Source organism: Natrix helvetica (genome assembly GCF_964273705.1).
Source record: "Natrix helvetica genome assembly, chromosome: 3".
In the NCBI taxonomy this organism is placed as follows: Eukaryota; Metazoa; Chordata; class Lepidosauria; order Squamata; family Natricidae; genus Natrix; species Natrix helvetica.
The window spans coordinates 168787352-168812198 of record NC_138549.1 but is presented as its reverse complement, the minus strand read 5'-3'; the positions used below and the strand labels follow the sequence as shown (position 1 = coordinate 168812198).

The 24847-nt window shown below is 45.7% G+C and overlaps 1 protein-coding gene across 1 annotated transcript in view; it reads right to left on the bottom strand.

Annotated features, from left to right (window-relative positions):
* Positions 1–24332, bottom strand: part of NTSR1 (neurotensin receptor 1) — a 183633-nt gene extending 159301 nt beyond the window's left edge. Inside the window, exon 1 of the mRNA XM_081949755.1 lies at positions 23626–24332. Within this exon, the coding sequence (XP_081805881.1) occupies positions 23626–24321 (696 nt within the window). The 5' untranslated portion in view covers positions 24322–24332. The remainder of the gene's footprint in view (positions 1–23625) is intronic.
* Positions 24333–24847: the final 515 nt, after the last annotated feature.

The following is a 24847-nucleotide window of genomic DNA, read 5'->3' as shown; positions in this document are numbered from 1 at the left end:
GAGGGTGAAAATCTGGGTGCGTCTTATACACCGAATACAGCATTTTTGGCCTCCTGAAACCCCACCCTCTTAGCAAAAATGGATGTGCATAGCCTTTAGGAGGCTTCCCGAGTGCTCCTGGGGGTTGGGGAGGGCACAAATGAGCGAAAAATGGGCCGTTTTTTGCTTGTTTGTGGCCCCCCAGCCCCCCTAAAGACTATGCATACCCTCTTTTTGGACAAAAATCGTCCCGTTTCCGTGAAAAATGGGTCGTTTTTGGGAGGTCTGCAGAGTGCAAAACCTTTTTTTTTTTAAATTGCCTCTTCAAAATCTTGGTGCGTCTTATACTCCAAAAAATATGGTACATTCAGATGCTTGAAAATTGGTTCATATTTATGACGGCCGCAGTGTCATGTGGGGTCATGTGATCAACTTTTGCAATCTTTTGGCCAGGAAAGTCAATGGGGAAGCCGGAGTCACTGTGTTGCTACGGTAACTCAACAACTGTAGTGATTCGCTTAACAAACAGGGTAAGAAAGGGTCATAAAATGGGGCAAAACTCACTTAACACATTTCTCACTTAACAACATAAATTTTGGGCTCAATCACAACGATAGCAAGAAAGTTCGTAAAGTGGGACAAAACTCGCTTAACAAATGTCGCTCTTAACAACAGACATTTCGGGCCCGGTTGTGGTCATAAGTCAAGGACTGCCTCTTTAAAGCAGCAAACGCAGGAGACGTATTTAATTTTGATCCGGCCCTTAGATTAGTTATTCCGGATGTCAATAAAGGAGAATATTGGTAGCTCAGGGTTGACATGACGGGTTCCTTGGTGGTCTCTCAGCTTGTCTGTCTTCTTGCAGACGTTTCATTACCCAACTAGGTAACATCATCAGGGCTAGAAGGGAAGAGAGGTTTTCAGAGAGGAGGAGGAGGAGGAGGAGGAGGAGGAGGAAGAAGAAGAGGAGGAGGAGGAGGAGGAGGAGGAGGAGGAGGAGGAGGAGGAGGAGGAGGAAGAGGAGGAGGAGGAGGAGGAGGAAGAGGAGGAGGAGGAGGAGGAGGAGGAGGAGGAGAAGGAGGAGGAGGAGGAGGAGAAGCAAATGAAGTAATAGCCGAAAGCCAACATGGGTTTCTCAAAAAAAGATCATGCCAGACTAATCTTATTGCATTCTTTGACAATGTGACAAAATTAGTGGACCAGAGGAATGCCGTTGATATAGTTTACTTGGACTTCAGTAAGGCATTTGATAAGGTAGACCATAACCTACTACTAGATAAAGTAGAAGAATGTGGGTTAGACAGCATCACCACCAGATGGATTCGTAACTGGCTGACCAACCGCACTCAACGTGTAGTCCTCAATGGAACTGCATCTACCTGGAGGGAAGCAGTGACGTGCGGTGAGGGTTATGGCTGGGGAGGCTGGTGACGTCATCAGGAAGGCGGGGAATGGGACCACGTGTGCAGCACACGTGGTCTCATTCTCCGCCTTCCTGAGTGAATATTAAGGGGACCGCGGCGTAGCATTGCTTCCTCCACCGGCACCAGTCCCTTCCGCCCCCCACTCCTTCAAGGTCTCCCACCAACCCAAAGCCCGATCCCCAGCTCCCTCGGGCAAGGTTTGAGCGGGGTGAATGGGAAAGCAACGAAAGGGGCTGCGCTTTCACCCCGCTCAAGCCTTGCCGCCTGCAGCTACCGCCCGCCCTCGCTGCCCCTTTCGTTGCTTGCCCGCCCGCCTCTAAGGCACGCCAAAGCCTCCTTCGTCCCCCCCCAGCGCGCGCCCTTTTTATTTCCCGCAACACCCCCCCCCCCATTTCGGGAAAGCTTTCCCCATTGCCTGGGGGGTGAGGGGGGCGGCTCCTCTCCCCCCACTCCCTCCGTCCCTGCCTCTCTCCTCAGCCCCAAAGCTCCGTCCGCACGACTCACTTCCAAGGCGGTGGCTGCTCCATCCCGCTCCGGCTCTGGAAGCGACCGAAGATCAGGCTGCGTCGCTCGCTCGCCGGACTGCTTCAGCACCATTCTGGCTACCTCCGTCCATCCGCGCCCGGGAGCTGTGGAGGCAGAAATGTTGTCGGCGCCTCTGGATGACGAACCAGTCGCTTACTTTCGTCACCGGGAGGCCGATAACATTTCTGCCTCCGCAGCTCCCGGGCGCGGCCGGACGGAGGTAGCCAGAATGGCGCCGAGGCAGTCCAGTGGACGAGTGACCGAAGATCTCGCTGCCTCGCTCGCTCGTTCGCCCGCCGGACTGCTTCGGCGCCATTCTGGCTACCTCCGTCCATCCGCGCCCGGGAGCTGCGGAGGCAGAAATGTTATCGGCCTCCCGATGATGAAAGCAAGCGACTGGTTCGTCATCTGGAGGCGCCGACAACATTTCTGCCTCCACAGCTCCCGGGCGCGGATGGACGGATGTATATAATATTATATATATATATATATAGTATATAATATTATATACTATTATTCCATGAAGAGAGGTGAGGCCCTGCCTCCCTTGCCTCCACTGACCGCACGTCACTGGAGGGAAGTATGCAGTGGAGTACCCCAAGGCTCTGTTTTAGGCCCAGTACTCTTCAGCATCTTCATCAATGATTTGGATGAGGGAATAAATGGGGAACTCATCAAATTTGCAGATGACACCAAGCTGGCAGGAATAGCCAACACTCCAGAAGATAGGCTTAAGATACAGAAGGATCTTGACAAACTTGAACATTGGGCACTATCTAATAAAATGAAATTCAGTGGTAAAAAGAGTAAGGTTCTACATTTAGGCAACAAAAACGGAATGCACAGGTACAGTATAGGTGGTACTGTGCTCAATAGTAGTAACTGTGAAAGGGATCTTGGAGTCCTAGTGGACGACCATTTAAATAGGAGCCAGCCGTGTGCAGCAGCTGCAAAAAAAGCCAACACAGTTCTAAGCTGCATCAACAGAGGGATAGAATCAAGATCCCGTGAAGTGTTAATACGACTTTATAAGGCCTTGGTAAGGCCACACTTGGAATCCTGCATTCAGTTTTGGTCGCCACAATGTAGAAAAGATGTGGAGACTCTAGAAAGAGTGCAGAGAAGAGCAACAAAGAGGATTAGGGGACTGGAGGCTAAAACATATGAAGAACGGTTGCAGGAATTGGGTATGTTTAGCTTAAGAGAAAGAAGGACTAGGGGAGACATGATAGCAGTCTTCCAATATCTCAGGGGTTGCCACAAAGAAGAGGGAGTCAAGCTGTTCTCCAAAGCACCTGAAGGCAGGACAAGAAGCAATGGGTGGAAACTAACCAAGGAGAGAAGCAACTTAGAACTGAGGAGAAATTTCCTGACAGTTTGAACAATGAATCAGTGGAACAGAAATTGAATCCAGAAGTTGTGAATGCTCCAACACTGGAAGTCTTTAAGAAGATGTTGGATAGCCATCTGTCTGAAATGGTATAGGGTTTCCTGCCAAGGCAGGGGGTTGGACTAGAAGACCTCCAAGGTCCCTTCCAACTCTGCTATTGTATTCTATTCTATTGTATTGTATTGTGTTGAGAAGGAGGAGGATTCTGGGGTCCTTGGTGTTCTCTGAGCTTGGTAGTTTTCTTGCAGATGTTTCATTACCGAACTAGGTAACATCATCAGGGCTAGAAGGGAAGAGATGTTTTCAGAGAGGAGGATGAAAAGGAGGAGGAAGAAGAGGAAGAAGAGGAGGAGGTTTCTGGGGTTCTTGGGGTTCTCTGACCTTGGTGGTTTTCTTGCAGACATTTCATTACCCAACTAGGTAACATCATCAGGGCTAGCAGGTGACTCTGATGCTGTCACCTAATCTGGGTAATGAAGGATCTGCAAGAAAGAAAGCAAGCTCAGTTATTCCTGAGAAATACTGAAAATGGTGATAAAGGTGAGTTTCCTTTCTTTTCTGCCATGGCATCACGTGAGCTTTCCTTTAATGAAAGATTTATGCTGCCCGGATAAAGAATTCAGATCTATGTGCCCAAATCCTTCTCGTCTTTCTACCTTTTCTGATATTTGCAAACATTTGCATCAGGCTTAAAATGCTCGGCAGGGAGAGAAGCATCAGTGAGCGGAAAAGACCGCTTTTAAGGTTCAGTCAAAAACTCAAATAGGTTTTTTGGGGGGAGGTGGGGGGGATATGACAGATATTTGGTTGGAAGAGAAAGACCACTGCAGCTGGGGAAATAACGTTGTCTTGCACAGGTGAGGTTTTGCTTTTATTTTCTGGGAAGGTGTTAGGATCCCTCTCCCTTCGTTTTATCAACTACCGTATTTTTCGGAGTATAAGATGCACCTTCCCCCCCCCAAAAAAGAGGGTGAAAATCTGGGTGCATCTTATATACTGAATACAGCATTTTTTTGCCTCCCAAAACCCTGCCCCCTTCACAAAAATGGAGGTGCAGAGGGTTTGGGAGGCCTGCAAAGTGTTTCTGGGGGCTGGAGAGGGCAAACAGAAGAGAAAAACAGGCAATTTTTTGCTCGTTTTTGTGCCCCACAGCCCCCAGGAGCACTCTACAAGCCTCCCAAAGGCTATGCATGCCCTGTTTTTTTTGCAAAAAAGGCCCCATTTGTGTGAAAAATGGCCTGCTTTTTGCTCACTTTCCCCCCCTCCTGCAATGGAGCACTTTGCAGGCCTCTCAAACTCTCTGCATGCCCCATTTTTCACAAAAGATGAGTCATGCAGAGGGTTTGGGAGGCCTGCAGAGTGCAAAAACTTTTCTCTTCAAAATCTTGCTGCGTCTTATACTCCCCAAAATACGGTATGTCAAACTCAATTTTATTGAGGGCTGCATCAGGGTTGTGTCTGATCCTGGGGGGGCAGGGTGGGTGTGGCCAGGGTGGGCATGGCCAAATCGATGTTACTGGTGTCAGGGCGACTGTGGTGGCCCAAGAGCTCTCCCAGCGAAAATCGGTTCCTGAGCTCCGTTTTAGGCTGCGACGGCCTCCTGCAGCCCTCTGCCTGCGAAAAGGGAACTCGGGAGAGCCGCACGTGGCACTCCCAAGCTCCATTTTCAGTGGCAGAAGAACCGTGAGCTGGTCCTTTGCTGTTTCCAGGGCGGCCCCATGGGCCAGGTCTAAGCACCTCGTGGACTGGTTCCGGCCCACGGTCCTTGACTTTGACACCCCTCAACTATGTTGATGCAATTTTAGAACTGACATGGGAGTTTGATTGTTTTTGCTCTGCAAAATTGATGTCATGATTGAATATGTGTACGTACTAAGCACCCATTTTCAGCAGGTGATCAGGAACTGAAAAAAAAATTGGACTCTGCACGAACATTTGGTGCCTTTTATCCAAAACTAAAAGGGATTCCCTCCTTGCCTACACAATTCTTCCAAATAAAAGTTTTTATTAGCAATAGCAATGGGACTTAGACTTATATACCACTTCGCTGGGGTTTTACAGCGGTTTACAGAATCAGCATCTTGCCCCCAACAATCTGGGTCTTCATTTTACCCACCTCGGAAGGATGAGTCAGCCTGGAGCCGGTCTGGATTGAACTGCCGAACTGCTGGCAATCCGCAGTCAGCAGAATTAGCCTGCAGTACTGCATTATCACCACTGAGCTGCCATGGCTCTTAATTAATTAATTTAAAAAACATAAGATGAAGAAAGCAGAACCGACCAGGACTTTTGAATTTTTCTCCAGCCAATGGAAGTCGTAGGAGATGTCTGTTTTTCTTCTCTAAGTATGTTGTTCTTGTTGTGTGTGTGTGTCTCTCTCTGTATGGTGTGACTGTGTGCCCTGGGAAGAAGGGGTAGGCTGAAGACATTCTACTTTGGGTCACATGACCTGAGAAGAAGGGGAGGGGGGGAAGTGGTACAATTTAGCTGGTTCTATCTGGCTTGGGTGTACCGGTAGTAGCGGTGGCAGGAGGCTCTGCCCACCTGCCCTGATGTCATCATGTCCCATTTTTGACGCTCTGCATATGTGTGAAAGGTCCTGCACATGCACGGAGCTGGCACCTGTGCTCACATTTGCACACCGGTAGCAAAGGTAAGTGAATTTCACACCTGGAGGGGGTGTGTGGTCTTCTGAATTTTCCCCCTTCCCCCAAAGGATCAAAGGGGGAATTTTCTGGAATTTTTCTTTCACTGTCTCCAGCCGGACCCAGTCCATTTTTGAACCAGATAACAGAATAACAGAGTTGGAAGGGACCTTGGAGGTCTTCTAGCCCAACCCCCTGCTCAGGTAGGAAACCCTATATCATTTCAGACAAGGGATTGTACAATCTCTTCTTAAATCCCTCCAGTTTTTGTAAGAGGGTTCCAAGAGGCCAGGGGTATCACTTACTTTCCCTACGGATGCAGGCATGCTTTGCTTGCAGGCGCCTTGTCCATGCATTTGTTTGGCCTTCCATGCATATGGTTCGATCGTGCTCATGGCTTGCGCACATGCGTGCGGCTTGAAAACATGCCCAAATAGGACAACATAAAGCCAGGGCAGTCAGGCAAGGTCACCCACAATTTTCACTACCGGTTCGGGAGAACTGGTCCGAACCAGCTGAACACCATCTCTGCAAGAAGTCATCTGTGTCAAAATTGAACAGTCCCCTCTCCACAGAGGGGAAGGGATACAACATCATCTGTCTCCAGGCTACAACACGGTCCTTTCAGCAGTTCCAAGAAGGCTCCACACCCATTTGCACCACTCAGGTGACCCTGAGGACACAGATAAACCTCCAGGTGGCCTCAACGACCCTCTAAAAAGATGCAAATGACCAGCTGTCTGCCAGGAGTATAAATCCTTCCATTCCCCACCATTCAGTCAGAGCTGAAGAAGTTTCTTGGATGAGAAGTGAAACGTCTTCCATGAAAAACAAAGAATGTCCAGTTGCCTCTTGAAAAAAGCCCCGTTGGGACCTCCCTCCCTCCCTCCCTCCCTCCTTCTTCCCTCCCTCCCTCCCTCCCTCCCTCCCTCCCTCCCTCCCTCCCTCCCTTCTTTCTTTCTTTCTTTCTTTCTTTCTTTCTTTCTTTCTTTCCCCACCTGAAAGCCCAAATCAAATCATCCCCCTACAAGGTCCTTATGTGCCATCTCTCCTGCAGCTACTTCTGAGACCGCAGTGCTGCACGTGTGTCTGATGTTCCCGTGGAGTGAAGAACATTTTGAGAATGTGGGTCAACGAAAAAGGAGACAGTGGCTAAATCTCAGGAGCTGGGTGGAAAGGTCTCTCTCTCTCTCTCCAGTCTCCGTGCGGAATTGCTCTGGGCCAGGTCTGCATTCTGAGCCCAAGAGAATAGGAAGCCATACATCATAGGCCTCCCGGACCTGCTGTTTATTGACCTGGTGTAATGATGAATATTTCTTCAGCCAAACTGAACCAGAGTAAATTTTTTTCAGTTTATATGTCAAAACAAGAACTCTATTTTTCATTTATCAGTCTACTGTATATTATCTCAGTCTCTGTATTTGTGTACTATGTCCGTTTCCACTGTTTTAGCTACAGTATCTCTTTTATTCTCTCTCTCTCTCATCTATATTCATTTTTATCTGTCTGTCTGCCTGCCTGCCTGCCTGCCTGCCTGCCTGCCTGCCTGCCTGCCTGCCTGCCTGCCTGCCTGCCTCTATCTATCTATCTATCTATCTATCTATCTATCTATCTATCTATCTATCTATCTATCTATCTATCTATCTATCTATCTATCATCTATCATCTATCTATCTATCTATCTATCTATCTATCTATCTATCTATCTATCTATCTGTATTTATGTTTGTTTGTTTGTTTGTTTGTTTGTTTGTTTGTTTGTGTGTCTTTCTGGCTTTTATCTATGCTCTCTCTCTCTCTCTCCCTCTCTCTCGTTAACTCTAACCTATCATCTTGTGCAGTTTTTTCAACAGCTTTTTCTTCCCTCTTTCTATATTACCTATGTACATTTTCTCTCTCCCTCTCTTTCCAATTTCCGTCTACTACAGTATCTCTCCTCTATTTACAGTACATTTTCTTTGTATCTTTCTATACAATCAATCACTGGTCTCTCTATCTGAATGCATATTGTCAAAAAGAATTTGAGCCCGATGGCACCGATGCTTGGAATGAATTGATCCAAGTGCACGCCTGCTGATCTGGATGAGGGGATGAGGGGATAAATGGGGAACTCATCAAATTTGCAGATGATACCAAGATGGCAGGAATAGCCAACACTCCAGAAGATAGGCTTAAGATACAGAAGGATCTTGACAAACTTGAACATTGGGCACTATCTAACAAAATGAAATTCAATGGTGAAAAAAGTAAGATTCTACATTTAGGCAAGAAAAACCAAAACGCACAGGTACAGTATAGATGATACCTTGCTCAATAGTAGTAACTGTGAAAGGGATCTTGGAGTCCTAGTGGACAACCATTTAAATATGAGCCAGCAGTGTGCAGCAGCTGTCAAAAAAGCCAACACAGTTCTAGGCTGCATCAACAGAGGGATAGAATCAAGATTACGTGAAGTGTTAATACCACTTTATAATGCCTTGTGGTAAGGCCACACTTGAAATACTGCATTCAGTTTTGGTTGCTACGGTGTAAAAAAAATGTGGAGACTCTAGAAAGAGTGCAGAGAAGAGCAACAAAGATGATTAGGGGACTGGAGACTAAAACATATGAAGAACGGTTGCAGGAACTGGGTATGGCTAGTTTAATGAAAAGAAGGAGTAAGGGAGACATGACAGCAGTCTTCCAATATTTCAGGGGCTGCCATAAAGAAGAGGGAGTCAGACTATTCTCCAAAGCACCTGAGGGCAGAACAAGAAGCAATGGGTGGAAACTAATCAAAGAGAGAAGCAACTTAGAACTGAGGAGAAACTTCCTGACAGTTAGAACAATTAATCAGTGGAACAGCAACCCCTCCATTCAGTGAGAACTGAAGAAGCTTCTTGGATGAGAAGTGAAACGTCTTCAAAGAAAAACAAAGAATGCCCAATTGCCTCTTGAAAAAAACACCTTTGGGACCACCAGGAAATGGGTGTTTAACAGCTTAAATAGCTCTCATGGTCAGGAAATTCCTCCTTATTTTGAGTTGGATTTCTCTGTGATACAATTCTTGTCATACCCTCAGGCACTATAGAGAATAAATTCACACACTTTTTCCTGTGACAAACCTTCATTAATTGGAAGTTTGCCTCCCCTTAATCTTTTCTTCCTCAGGCTAAATGTACCCACTCATTTTAACCACCCTTCATAAGATTTAGCCTCAAAGACTTTCACCCCCATTTTTGACTTCTCTGCATTCTTACAGCTGCTCACCATCCTTCTTACATTATGGTGACCAAAACTGGACACAAGATTCAAGCTCTGAAGTCTAGCCAATGTAACCTTATAAGGTAAAGGTTCCCCTCGCACATGTGTGCTAGTTGTTCCCAACTCCAGGGGGCGGTGCTCATCTCCGTTTCAAAGCCGATGGTCATATAGCCAGCATGACTAAATGCCGAAGGTGCACAGAACGCTGTTACCTTCCCACCAAATTGGTTCCTATTTTTCTACTTGCATTTTTTAAACATGATTTCTAACTGCTAGGTTGGCAGAAGCTGGGACAAGTAACAGGAACTCACTCCTGTTATGTGCACCGCCCCCTAGAGTCAGGAATGGCTAGCACATATGTCCGAGGGGAACCTTTATCTTTACCTTTATCTAATAAAATGGAACTTTGAGAAAACTCAAGCCTCGGAGTCTTCTTTCATTAGAGGTGTTACTTGGAACCCTGGCAGTCATGTGATTTGATTTTGTTACTGGATCCTTATACAAGTAACATCCTCGACTTACGACCACAATCGAAATCCTTGCCCCAAGTCACTGCAGTCATAACTGAACACTTGTTTTGATAAAAGAATGTAATGATTAGCTTTATTACCCATTAGATAGCTGCATGATACCTTTTGAAATTTGATTTTCTTAATTCTTTTTGTCTTTTATTAATAGAATTTATTGTATACTATAAGAGTGAATACGTGTTTTTGGCTGCATGGCTACAGGGATCAAATAACCTTGACTAGACATTTTAAGGTCATAGCGGCCTTAATAATTTAATCCCTGCGCATATCTCTAACGCACAGATTTGAAATCATTGCACCCAGAAGTTGAAAAGCATAACATGCTTTGTTGCCATATTTTCAATGCATCTTATGGCCTCCAAAGTTAATGTTGATGACATAGTAACAATAATAATAGGCGCTTTGGGTGCAATCCTAAAACATCTGGAGCAGCACTTGAACACCATCAGCACAAAATCACCACCAGTCAATTGTAACAGGCAGATTTACTTGGAACAGCTGTCATCCTGCAACGATATCTTTAACACTATCAAACAACAACGTACGCCTATCTCAGGTCCCCGGGAAGGACTCAATACATGGATAAAAATGTCAAATCCAATCTAAACATCTGGCTAACTGTGCAACCAACCATAATTATCTCTATCCCCAGTAAGATGAGCTTTGTTTGGAAAATAGCAGAGAAATTTGCTATTTTCTGTTGTCCAGTCACTAAGTTATGTCTGACTCTTCATGACCTCCATGAACCAAAGCATACTAGGCCCCACTTCCTCCCCTGTCTCCTAGCAGAATTGGCCAATGCAGCATGGTGAACTCAAATGGCCAACTCACCATGGCCAACGAGCCATCAGCAACTCACTATGGTCAACTCATCACGGCCAACTCACCATGGCCAACTTGCCACAGCCAACTCACCATGGCCAACTCACATGGCCAACTCATCACAGACAACTCGCCATGGCCAACTCACCATGGCCAACTCACCATGGTCAACTCACCATGGCCAACTCACATGGCCAACTCATCACAGACAACTCGCCATGGCCAACTCACCATGGCCAACTCGCTATAGCCAACCCACCATGGCCAAGTCACCTTGGCCAACTTGCAGAGGGATCAATTGCCATGGCTAACTCATCACAGAACCACTCAGCACAGGATAATTCAACAAATATAAAAGTTAAATTAATTTCAATGGAACCGTGGTCAATAATAATAAAATTACACCAATCGAAAAATACTAGAGTTACAATAATTTCTGCAAAAACATAATTGCCACTAATAAAACTAATCTAGTGAAATGATTAAGAGAGCATTGCATTGTCCCGCATTGAGCTATGCCATGGTGAGTTGGCCATAGCGAGTTGTCTTGCAGTGAATTAATCATGAAGACATGACCCTTCAGGACATAATAGGATTAACGCATCTAGCAGCAGAGCTCACCCCATGGCACAATCCAGGGGTGGGTTCCTGCCAGTTCTCACCTTTCTATAGAAGAGGTTCCACAAATCTACCGTGCCGTTTAGAACTGGTTCCAGCTCCCTCTCCCCACCCATCCCCACATCATCAAGATGAAGAGCAAGAGGAGGAATTCTGGGAGTTGAAGTCCACAAGTCTTAAAGCTGTCAAGTTTGAACACCCCTGGGTTTTTTTTCTAAAGGGTTAGGGGTGCAAGGGTCTTGTAACTTGACAGCTTTAAGACTTGCATGCTTCAAATGCCAAAGTTTCTGAGCCAACATTTTGGTTGCTAAGCAAGAGCGTTGTTAAGTGAGTTTCACCACACTTTACAAGTTGGCCATGCCCACCCAGTCACATGGCTGGCAAGCCATTCCCACCCAGTCACATGGCCGGCAAGCTACTCCCACCCGGTCACATGGCCAGCAAGCCACTCCCACCCAGTCACATGGCCAGCAAGCCACTCCCACAAAGCAGGCCACACCTACAGAAGAAGCTCTAAAAAAATTTGAAGCCCACCACTGGCACAATCTCCTAAGGACCTTGCATCATCCCCAGCAAACTTCAACCCAATGCATCTCAGACAAACATGACCCCATGTGGCCCCATGGGAGTCGGACAACAGCCAACAGAATACATGTTCTTGCACAGGAACAGGAAGCTCAAGTGCAAAGCCCAAGAGAAGGTATAAAAACCCCTCACTCTCAACTCCATGTGGTCAGCTGTCCAGAACCCATGCGCTTCTGCTTCATCATTAAACCATCTTTCCAATCAGCCTCCATGTTTCCAGTGTCTTTCTCCCAGCTTGGAATTGAACCAGAGAGATATTTCTTCCAACACCTGTTCTAAAGAACCATCAGAGTTGATTTCCTTTGCACAGAAATACTTATCAACAAATCTTTGTATTTGGATGTACATTCTAGATTTTCCTTTCAAAAAAACTTGTGCTTAAATGAACTCCCACCCCACCCCGTTTGGCTGTGCTTTTTTTGTGAACCAATCCCTTAATGCACATCTAAAGCAGTGATCTGTTGCCTCAGAGAGTGTATCTGACAATGTGAGTAAAGAAATGTAATTTTGAGATGGGGAAAAATGCTAGTTCAACTTGACATCGCCGGGTGTTTTCCAAGTGATAGAGAGAACAACTTGAAGGAAAGCTAAGGGGTTGTAGAAGGAGAAGGCCTGAGGTTAATCTCACTTCTAAATTGCTACTTGAGGAGGAGGGATGCCGTCCGTGTGAGAGCAGACGAAGGATCAGAAGTAATAGAGGCTTCTCATCCATCAGAGCATCTTATTCATCGGAGCAGGTTAGGGACAGATCAGCCAGGAGACTTTGTGTGTGGTCACGAAGAGTTGACACCAACTTGATAGCTGGTAAATCAATTCATCAGAAGGTGGAAAGCTTACGCGTTTTAATAAAATTGGGTTAGTTGGAAGAGGTGTCACCAGAACTGATTTTTCACCTTGTAGGCTAATGCAGCTGTCTTCCTACAATGTTATCTAGGATTACTTATTTTATTTATTCATTTATTTGTCTGTCTGTCTATCTGTCTCTGTCCGTCCATCCATCATCTATCTATCTATCTATCTATCTATCTATCTATCTATCTATCTATCTATCTATCTATCTATCTATCTATCTATCTATCTATCTATGAGGCTGTTGCAGTGATGTCCCGGTGTCTGGAAGCCGTCGGGGTCTGGATGGGGGACAACAGACTCAAACTCAACCCCTCCAAGACTGAGTGGCTGTGGCTTCCGGGCACCTCGGTTCAGCCAGCTGACTCCATCGCTGGCAATAGGGGACGAGCTACTGCCCCCTGTGGAACGGGCGCGCAATTTGGGCGTCCTCCTAGATGCCCGGCTGTCAATGGATGACCATGTGGCAGCCGTGGCAAGGGGGGCGTTCCACCAGGTTCGCCTGGTGCGCCAATTGCGCCCCCTACTGGACCGAGATGCCCTACGCACAGTCACTCATGCGCTGGTGACGTCTCGCCTAGATTACTGTAATGCTCTCTACATGGGGCTTCCCTTGGGACGCACCCGGAGACTGCAGCTAGTCCAGAACGCGGCCGCGCGGGTTATCATGGGGAGGTCTAGATACTCCCGCGTAACACCGCTCCTGTGCGAGCTGCACTGGCTACCTGTGGTTTTTCGGGTGCGTTTCAAGGTCCTGATTACTATCTTTAAAGCGCTCCATGGCTCAGGACCTAGTTACTTGCGGGATCGCATCCTCCCACATACATCCCTGCGGCCAATCCGCTCTCACAGAGAGGGCCTTCTCCAGGTGCCGTCCACTAGGCAATGCCAGCGGGCGGCGCCGAGGAGTAGAGCCTTCTCTGTGATGGGCCCAACCCTCTGGAATGACCTCCCCCCCGACATTAGAACCACCTCGGACTTCCGCTCCTTCCGTCAAAAATTGAAGACTCACCTGTTCCGACTAGCTGGCCTGGCATGATTATAAATGTTACATCTATGAACTCCTGGTAGTATATTCTCATCTGGTTATTTTAAGGGTAATGTTTTAGTTTTAATTGTTTTTAGGGCTTTTAGCCTCATATTTATTTATTCTTCTGTACAGGACTCTTAATTTTAACCTCCTCCACATACATACATACATATATTTATAGCCCTATTTATATTTGTATTTTATCTGTGATTTATTGTGGACTGTACACCGCCCCGAGTCCCTTTTTGGGAGAGGGGGCGGTTTAGAAATGTGAATAAATAATAAAATAAATAATAATAATATCCATCTATCATCTATCGATCTATCGATCTATCGATCGATCTATCTATCTATCTATCATCTGTCTCTATCTATCTATCTATCTGTCTGTCTGTCTGTCTGTCTCTCTCTCTCTCTCTCTCTCTCTCTCTCTCTCTAATCTGTCTATGTTCATGTCCATCTGTCCGTCTGTCCATCCATCCATCCATCCATCCATCCATCCATCCATCCATCCATCTATCATCTTTCTTTCTTTCTTTCTTTCTTTCTTTCTTTCTTTCTTTCTTTCTTTCTTTCTTTCTTTCTTTCTTTCTTTCTTTCTATCATCCATTTCCTGCCTTTATTATTTGTATAAATAACTCAAGGTAGCAAACATATCTAATATTCTTTCCTTCTCCTATTTCACAACAACCCTGTGAGGTGGGTTGGGCAGAGAGAGAGGGAATGGGGGTGGTCCAAAGTCACACAGCCCGCTTTCATGTTTACGGTGGGGCTAAAACTCACCATCTCTTTGTGATTGGTCCAAAGTCACCTAGCCAGCTTTTGTGCCTACAGTAAGGTGGGACTTGAACTCCCAGTCTCCTGGTTTCTAACCTAATGCCTTAACCACTCATTAATCTTACTCACTTGATCGTCCTGTAGCAAAAGGTAAATAGCGTAGCAAAACGTTACAACATATGAGCCTAATGTACAGGCTCCATTGCAGTCAGGATTATGAGCTGTTGTGGCACCGTGGTTAAAACACAGTACCCCAGACTATCTCTGCTGACTGCTGATTGCCAGCAGTTCGAATCTCACCAGGCTCAAGGTTGACTCAGCCTTCCATCCTTCCGAGGTGGGTAAAATGAGGACCCAGATTGTTGGGGGCAAAAGGCTGACTCTTTAAAGCCCTGTAAAGCAGTGTATAAGTCTAAGTGCAATTGCTATTATCAATATGGTTTTCCCCCCTTTCATATCCATCTCAGCCTCTAGTCTTGTTTCAGTTGATCCTTTTTCAACACAACATTCCCCCCTCCCTCAAATTCTTCTTTGGGGACTAAATACCGCCCCCCTCCTCCCTCCTCTGCCTTATTGTTATCTTAATTTTCTCTCTGATCATTTTGTGGTTGCCCTGTGCTCTGAGCTGTTTTACAATAAGTGGTTTATGATAGCTGTTCCACCATAAGTTCATGTGCCAAGACTTGGGAGGAGATGGCTCTGTTTTAAATCAAAAGAGCAGACCTTAGCTGCTCTTTATCAGTGGGCAGATAATTAATTTAGGCTGCACGCGTGCAGCCGTTTTCAATCAAATGGACCTGCCCTAAATGCCCTGAGATTATATTTATTGGGATGGGGGGCTAATTGGAGCGTTTGAAAGAAGGATGCCGTAGCTTCCTGTTTTGCTGGTTCATCGAAAGGCCAGACTGAAGACACTTAACTGCAGGAAATACACCGACAATATATTTCTTGAAATAACTCTGTTCCGATTGTTTATCCTGATCAAGGATCAAGGCTGGCCTGCTTTCTGTCTGGGTCTTAGTACAATAGCACTGGACTTACAGCTACAATTGAGCCCAAAATTTCCACTGCTAAGTGAGACAACGGTTAAGTGAGTTTTGCCCCATTGTACGACTTTCCTTGCCACAGTTGTTAAGTGAATCACTGCAGTTGTTAAGTTAGTAACACCCGGAGGTGAGCTGCTGGGGGTTTGCATGGATTTGGGCAATCCTCTAGTTAGGATTCCGCCCCATTCGGCGAACCTCCAAATGCCACCCCTGGCTGGCCACGCCCATCCTCCCCCTCCCCCCCAGGAATCACCATGTGGCCCCTTCATCATGCCAGGGAAGTGCAGGGCCTGCGTGGAGGCTCACGGAGGGGGGAAAATGGGCCTACCAGAGGTTCTGGAAGTCCAGAAAGGAGCCTGTTTCCATCTTCCAGAGCGCTTCCGGAGTCCAGGGGAAGCAGTTTTCACCCCCTGGATCTTGAAGAAAGCCTCTGGAGCCTGGGGAGGGCAAAAACTCTCACCCGGGCGTGGTGCAGGTGGCACGCGGAGCCATTTGTTAGGGCATGTGAAGCATTGCCCTGTCAGCTCTGGACAGCTCACATCGGCCTTCTTTTTCGGCCATTTTTCGCTCTCTGGAGGCTTTCCCGAAGCCTCCGGAGAGCGAAAAACCACCCAACATATAAACCGGTAGTTTGGGAACGGACTACGGGTTTTCCCATATGGCCATTTTTCATCCTCTGGAGAAGGCTCCGGAGCACGAAAAAGAGCCTACGGGCAACCCGGAAGTTTGGGAACAGTGACTTCCAACGGTCTCTAAACAGATGGATGTAAGTTGAGGACTACCTGTAGTTGGTTTGCAAAGGAGTTTTGAGGCTTTTCCAGGGTTGGTGTGATTGTAAAGGAATAGGCAGCCACACCTATCCCAGATGGGGTCCAATATACTTCAGGGCCCATCTACTAGTCTACAAAGCACCTGAAGGCAGGACAAGATGCAATGGATGGAAACCAATCAAGGAAACATCAACCTAGAACAAAGGAGACAATTCTTGACAATGTTGCCTCAATTGGACCAGTTGTTGTCACCTGCCTAGCCATCCATATATTATTTATCCAGTTTAGCTTCTTCAAGGTTACAAACATCTGTTGTTCTGATACAGGTAGTCTTTAATTTACAACTTTTTGTTTGGCGACTGTCTCCTGGTGACTGGCTGATAGTCACTCAGCTGGCTTTCATGGAAGGACTAGAACTCTAGAACACTGGAGGTTTTGAAAAAAAGACTGGACAGCCATTTGTCTGAAATTGTGTAGGGTCTCCTGCATGAGCAGGAGGTTGGGCTAGAAATCCTCCAGAGTCCTGTCCTGTCCTGTCCTGTCCTGTCCTGTCCTGTCCTTTCCTTTCCTTTCCTTTCCTTTCCTTTCCTTTCCTTTCCTTTCCTTTCCTTTCCTTTCCTTTCCCTTCCCATCCCATCCCATCCCATTCTAATTCTAATTCTAATTCTAATTCTATTTCCATCCCATTCCATCACATCTATTCTATTCTATTCTATTCTATTCTCATTCTCATCCCATCCCATATATTCTATTCTATTTTATTCTATTCTAATTCTAATTCTAATTCCATTCCATTCCATCCCATATATTCTATTCTATTCTATTCTATTCTATTCTATTCTATTCTATTCTATTCTCATTCCATCCCATGTATTCTATTCTATTTTATTCTATTCTAATTCTATTTCTATTTCTATTTCTATTTCTAATTTTAATTCTAATTCCATTCCATTCCATCCCATATATTCTATTCTATTCTATTCTATTCTATTCTATTCTCATTCCATCCCATGTATTCTATTCTATTTTATTCTATTCTAATTCTAATTCTATTTCTATTTCTATTTCTAATTTTAATTCTAATTCCATTCCATTCCATCCCATATATTCTATTCTATTCTATTCTATTCTACTCTACTCTATCCTATCCTATCCTATATTCTGTTCTGTTTTATTCCACCCCACCCCACCCCATCCTATCCAATCCTATCCAATCCATGCCATTTGTGACATGCCTTTTCTTTCAGACAACTGCCCTATGGAATAGCATCCTTCAAAAATCCTAACAGCTCCAACCCTACTCTCTTTTAAATGAGCCTTACAATCTGGCTCTATCCCCAGGTATGACGCGAGGCTTATTATGTGGGTGGTTTTCTTGGGCTTCTTGTCCCTTTGCTGGATCTTCTTGTTCCTACTTATAATTCCGATAGGTGTCAAAAGAAGAAAGTAAATGTGTACGTCAGGATTGAACTGTGGGGTCCCTGGTGCTCTCTCAGCCTGGTGGTTTTCTTACAGACGTTTAATGACCCAAATGGGCAACATCATCAGGGCTAGTATGGAGTGGGGTTTGTTCTCTGTGTGTATACAAGCGGCTTGCCCTTAACTGTAAAGACACAGGGTAATGAAGGAACCACGAAGATATAAACACAGTCTAATGAAGAAGCCACTTCAATGGTGGGTTCGGACCGGTTCGGACCAGTTCAGCCAAACAGGTTCGGACCAGTTCAGCCAAACCAGTATGGTTTGGTGGCCTGGGTTGCTGGAACCGGCAGTGACCCAGGCCTGCCACGCCCCTGAACCGGTTCTCAGTTTTCATCTTGTTTTTCAGTTCTGTGCATGCACAGAACAATTTAAATTGCACTGCGCATGAGCACGCAGTGTGCATCAAGTGTGCCCGCGCGCAGCGCACACCCAAGCGATCCAGCAGTAGTGCCTGCTGGAACCCACCTTGTATATAAGCAGAGAGCAAACCCCACTCCCGTCTAGCACTGATGATGTTATTTAGTTTGATAATGAAATGTCTGCACAAAAACAGCCAGGCTTAGAGAGCACCCAGGGTCCCACATCGGATCTTTGTGCTGTATGCTTCTAATTTGGATATCCCAAAACATCTGAATGAATACCGTATTTTTCGGAGTAATAAGATGCACCCTTTTCCCTCAAAAAAGAGGGTGAAAATCTGGGTGCGTCTTATACACTGAATACAGCATTTTTGGCCTCCTGCCCCCTTTGCAAAAATGGCCATACATAGGCTTTAGGAGCCTTGCAAAGTGCTCCTGAAGGCCGGGGAGGGCAAAAATGAGTGAAAAATGGGAAGTGTTTTGCTCATTTTTGCCCACCCCCCCCCCCCCAGCCCCTAGGAGCACTCTACAAGCCTCCTAAAGGCTATGCATGCCCTATTTTTTTTTTATGACAAAAAATGGGCCCGTTTTCGGGAGATCTGAAGAGTGCAAAAACTTTTTTCTTATTTGCCTCTTCAAAATCTTGGTGCATCTTATACTTTGAAAAATATGGTACTCTTTAAATGGGATAAATAAAGGATATCTACCATTGATGAACTTGGAATTGGAAAAAACTGCCTTTAATGGGTTTTAACCCCAACCTTCATTACAAGAGAGGGGGCTCGTAAATTTAATCCCCATCCTGTAAAACAGCAGCCCCCATCCTCTTGGGCACCAAGCATCAGTTCCATGGAGAGAGGTTGATCCACAGACCAGAGGCGGCATAGGTTCTTATGTTGCCTGCATCCTGGGGATACGACTTTGCTTGTTTGCGTGGCCCTGTTTCTGGCCTGCCGTAGCCTGGTGCTGATCCACAGACTGGAGGTTGGGGACCCCCGATTTAAGAAAATAACAAAGAAAAAATATTTGCTGTGAACTCCACGTAGGTGTCAGGAAGGGTATCCGGCCAGTTAATGCTCAACCCTATCATGTCGCCCCGACTCCACCCCAAATTAAGGGATTACAGGGTCAAAAAAGGGGAACTATTTAAATAAAAATATTGAAGAAGGTAACAGTTCCCGTCACAGAAAGTTGAACCTATGCTTTGAACAAAGACTGTTCCCCACCAAGAAATGCTGTGAATTATCTCTTTCTCTCTCTCCCCCTCTCTCTGAGATAATCTCCTGATTTCTGAAACGGAATCAGTACCGAATTATTTTCAACCAATAATCTAGTTTCATAAAAGGTCACTTTCCATGCTCCTGGATAACAAGGCTATTACGCTGCACTCGTCATCTAGGGGGGCCAATTTGCCTTACAAGATGATAGAAAATTGATCCGAGCATTTCATCCCTCTGCAGCTTTCCTCAAGGATGAATTATCCATCATCATAATTATTTTTTTTTTGCAAATCTCATACTTGAAGTGATCTTCCTTCGAAGGGTGGACTATATTTTGTCTGTCTGTGTTCAAACATGCAGATTATTGCTTCTAATTTTGCAGAATACGGACTTTTTTGCAAGCCAGGTTTCCTGGTGGATTTGTAGACATCTAAAACAAAGGTGTGCATTTGTGTGTGTGCAGATTTCCCCCGAATTGTAGTATACAGGTAGTCCTCGACATACAGCAGTTCATTTAGTGACTGTTCAAAAGTACAACGGAACTGGAAAAAGTGACTTTTGACCATTTTTCACAAGACCATTGCAACACCCCTCTGGTCGCGTGACCAAAATTCAGATGTTTGGCAACTGACTCATATTTATGACGGTTGCAGTGTCCTGGGGTCATGTGAGCCCCTTTTGCGACCTTATGATGAGCAAAGTCAATGGGGAAACCAGATGCACTTTAACAACCGTGTTACTAATTTAACAATGGCAGTGATCCACTGAAGAAACGTGGCAAGAAAAGTCGTCAAATGGGGCCAAACTCACTCAACACATTTCTCACTTAACAACATACATTTTGGGCTCAATTGTGGTCGTAAGTTGAGGTTTACCTGCATTTCCGCTGAGAAAGCTGTGGTTTAGGGATCCTTCTAGATTCACAGCTCCTGCCAGAGCAACAGGTGAAAATATGAGCAAGCTGTAACTGGGGCACCAATCACCAGCCTACAGTTTTTCCTGCAATTGTGACTCATATCTTAATTGTGTCCTATTAGGACTCTTACTACCAGCTCCATGGAGAGTGGCTCTAGCAGAATACTGAGAAGATACCACTGGTGCAGAACTCAACAACATGACTGTTATCCCAAAGGTGCTTTTTCAAAAGGCAACTGGACTTTCTGGTTTTTCTTTGAAGACAGTTTGCTTCTCATCCAAGAAGCTACTTCAGCTCTGACTGGCAGCTGAATATTCTGTTTATGCAGAATAACAGTTGTTGAGGATGCCACATGGACTGTCCACTGGTTGCTTTCCAAGCTTGGCTCAAAATAGTCACCTATAAAGTTCCATGAAATAAGGCACCAGGATATATCAGGTTCTACCTTATTAAAACATATAAAGAACAGTTCCAGGAACTGGGTATGTCTAGTTTAATGAAAAGAAGGACTAGCGGTGACATGACAGTAGTCTTCCAATATCTAATAATAATTAATAATAATAATTTATTAAATTTCTAGACCGCCCCCTCTCCCCGGAGGGACTCGGGGCGGTGTACAGGAATAAATTTAAAACATACAGACAATCATACAAATAGGTAAAAATCAGATTAAACAACCCCTGTACAATTTATAAAAATTAAAAAAAACAGACCTTAAAACCAATCTTAAAAATTTAGAAATAGAACTGAGGTGGAGAAGAAGAAGAAGAAGAAGAAGAAGAAGAAGAAGAAGAAGAAGAAGAAGAAGAAGAAGGGGAAGGGGAAGGGGAAGGGGAAGGGGAAGGGGAAGGGGAAGGGGAAGGGGAAGGGGAAGGGGAAAGGGGGAAGAAAAGAAGAAGAAGGAGAAGGGGAAGGGGAAGGGGGAAAGAAGAAGAAGAAAAAGAAGAAGAAGAAGAGGAAGAGGAAGAAGAAGAAGAAGAAGAAGAAGAAGAAGAAGAAGAAGAAGAAGAAGAAGAAGAAGAAGAAGAAGAAGAAGAAGAAGAAGAAGAAGAAGAAACATCTTCAAAGAAAATCCAGAAAGTCCAGTTGCCTCTTGAAAAAGCACCTTTAGGACAACCATGACCTGGATGATGGAGAATCTCCATAGACGTTTAAGAAGAGATTGGACAACCATTTGTCTGAAATGGTATAGGGTTTCCTGCTTGAGCAGGGGGGTTGGACTAGAAGACCTCCAAGATCCCTTCCAATTCTGTTATTCTGCTAAGAGTTCTGTCTTGGGATGGGCTTCCTCACCAGAGATCCTGCCTTGAAGAACATGTGGCCCCAGAAGCACATCTGCTTCCAACACTTGCCTGCATTCCAGAAAGCTATGCTATTTTAGCCAGCCTTTTAACACATGGAATTTGTAGGTGGCTATCTGATAACAGTATTGTTATTATTTCTTTTTCTGCTATTATCAGTTAAGCATTCTGGTTTGGAGGTCTCTGTTCAGAGCTTTTATTGATTAGGGAGGTTGATAAATATTTGACAAGAGATACTTGCTGCTCAGCATCATTTCAAAGCCATCGAAGCATTCTATTTATCAACTTTTCTAGGGAGGAGGGTAAAATAACAGTCTTGCAACCTCCAGAAAATGCTGTATTTGGGGTCGTGTGGAAGAAAGGGGAAACTGGAGAGAAACAATGTCATTCCATGAATGACTTCTCAGAGGTTCTACTGGATTCCACTGGATTCCTCCATGCGTAAATATGAAGAATTAGCCAAGGAGACGAGTGAAACAAATTTAGGGGAGAGAATCTGTCTTTCAAATCGTTGCATGGATTTGTGGTGGTGGAAACACTTTCTGCTCCTTAATGTCATGCATTACACGCTAAGAGGGCTATACAGCAAAATGCTTCTTGATTCTGCCCTGGCAAATTGAAAATCCCTTCATCCTCTTTGGATTTTTTTCCCAAAAAGCAATTGCAACATGCAATTCTAAATTTGGAGCAGCAAATGTTTTGACATTTTTTTTGGATCCCATCGCTAGAGAGTTGGCTTAACAAATAGGGGGGAAATGTTCCGGATTGTTTTGTGCTGATTACAGGTTCTTTCTTTCTTTCTTTCTTTCTTTCTTTCTTTCTTTCTTTCTTTCTTTCTTTCTTTCCCTTCCTTCCTTCCTTCCTTCTTTCTTTCTCTCTCTCTCCTTCATTCTTCCCTCCCTCCCTCCCTTCCTTCCTTCTGTCTCTTTCTCCCTCCCTCCTTCCCTCCTTTCTTTCTTTCTTTCTTTCTTTCTTTCTTTCTTTCTTCCTTCCTTCCTTCCTTCCTTCCTTTCTTCTTTCTCTCTCTCTCTCCTTCATTCTTCCCTCCCTTTCTTCCTTCCTTCCTTCTGTCTCTTTCTCCCTCCCTTCCTCCCTCCTTTCTTTCTTTTTTTCTTTCTTTCTTTCTGTCTTCCTTCCTTCCTTCTTTCTCTCTCTCTCCTTCATTCTTCCCTCCCTTTCTTCCTTCCTTCCTTCCTTCTGTCTCTTCCTCCCTCCCTCCCTCCCTCCCTCCCTCCCTCCCTCTCTTTCTTTCTTTCTTTCTTTCTCTCTTTCTCTCTTTCTCTCTCTCTTCCTCTCTCCCTCTCCCTCCCTCCCTCCCTCCCTCCCCGCCTCTCTCTCTCTCTCTCTCTCTCTCTTTCTTTTTCTCTCCCCATGTTGTTGTGAAAAATCCAACCACTTTCAAAGGGCAGAGGTGGACAAAATTATACAGCAAAGTACAAGTTCACAGAATGAGTGACATAAAAACAAGAGAGAAATCAGTGCAATTCGATCGGTTTGTACATTATAGCCAGTTGCCCAGTTGGTGCGGCTCCCAATTCTGATTTCACCAAAGCAGCTCACTTTCAACCCTGCTTGCCTCCTCCGATATTTCTGACAACACAGAGCAATAAAGCTGGTTTTTTGCAAACTGTGTACGCACTGAACGACACTCTTAGACTTTTGCACTTTGTTCCTGTTCCCGCCAGACTGACCCGTTTGGAAGTAAGTGTTGTCAGTGCACGTACCTTCCATCTCCGCCTCCCCTCCCCATGTTCTTCTAAAGGGTGCACCGTGTGAAACAGTCTTGACACAAATGGAAGAGGGTTGTTTTGCAAAGTTTAGTGAACTGGCTCAAGTCTTCGGGGACCGGCTGCAGGCACGAATTCCAAACTGTCAAACAACATAGGTCACTGTGTGTGTTTAAGCATCTGCTGCCATCTGCCCTGACATGGGAGAGCTTATGGATTTATAGAAAAAAAAAACCACCACTCTCTGCCTCTATTTGCTTCTCTCCTTCTCTTTTTAAAGCCGTTAACTAATCTCCGAATTGTAGGCATTAAATCTAGCTAGACCCGAGTGCAATAGAGACAAGCTACTCACCCTAAGCCAAAAGGAAAGCAGGCAAAGAGACTCACCTGGATGGCAACCTTCAGCATGGAGTCATCCACAATCTGGGTGCAGACCAGCGAGTTGGGATCTTGGGGTATCCGGTAGACCTCGCCCATGATTAAGATCATGGGGATGGCGAGCAGGAAGGAGGCTACCCAGATGCAACTGATGAATTTTTTGGTCCGGCTCCTGGACATGATGCTCTTGGCTTTGAACGGGTGACAGATGGCCATGTACCTCTCGACGCTCAGGCTGGCGATGTTGAGAGACGTCGCGTAGGTGCAAGCATCCCTCAGGAAGTAGTAGCCCTTGCAGACATCGTTGCCGAAAGCCCAGGGGTGATGGACCCAGATGAAGTTGTAGAGTTCGATGGGCATGCAGAGAAGGAAGATGAGCAGGTCGGAGAAGGCCAAGCTGGCCAGATGATAGTGGACGGTGCTTTGGAGATTCTGCAAGGACTTCTTCCTCACCAGGGTGTAAGCCGTGATGGAGTTGCCCACCGTCCCCAGCAGGAAGAGCACCAGGTAGATGACGGTCACCATAACCTTGGAGTAGATGTCCGTGTTCACATCCAGATCCTCCTCGTTGGGCGGGATGGACCCAGGTCCTGAACCGTTGGAGAGGTTCTCCGCCTCAGGCAGGACAGAGTTAGCGGAGGGCAGGTGAAACTCACTCATAAGGTATCCCAGCTGGTAGAGGGAAGAAGTTGTGTTGAGATGCATGGCTTGGCTCCCCAGTGAGATGCAGTGGTTGCTTCGAGGACCCAAGCTTGCTTTTTTCCCCCAAGCAGGAGACGGTGTGGGAGATGCAGCTGGCACCTTCCTTGCCTGGCAGAGTGAAGCAAAAAAATAAATAAGCTCCCACTATGCACCCTAAGAGGAAACTTGACTCGCTTTCATAGGAGGGAAAGGAGGAGCCTACAGACCAGCCTCTCCGTCTATGTGCAAAGGGAGGGGAGGAAACAGGTTTTACCAGCCCTCGTGCAGAGGCGAGGGCCAGAAAGCTGCCAGCAGCCGCTTCTCAGAGTGAATGCATCTTCACTCTGCAAAACAGCGGCTGTGTCTTTCCTTCGACCCTCCCTCTCTCCCTGCCCCCCCCCTTTTTGGTCTCTGTGCAAGCCACGGATTCCCATTCCCTCCAGATGGGAAATTGCAATAATGTGCTTGAACAGGTCATGCGCCTCCCCTGCTCATAGGATGAGCAAAGGAGCATTAAGGGGACCTGTCCGGTTTGCAAAACACATAATTC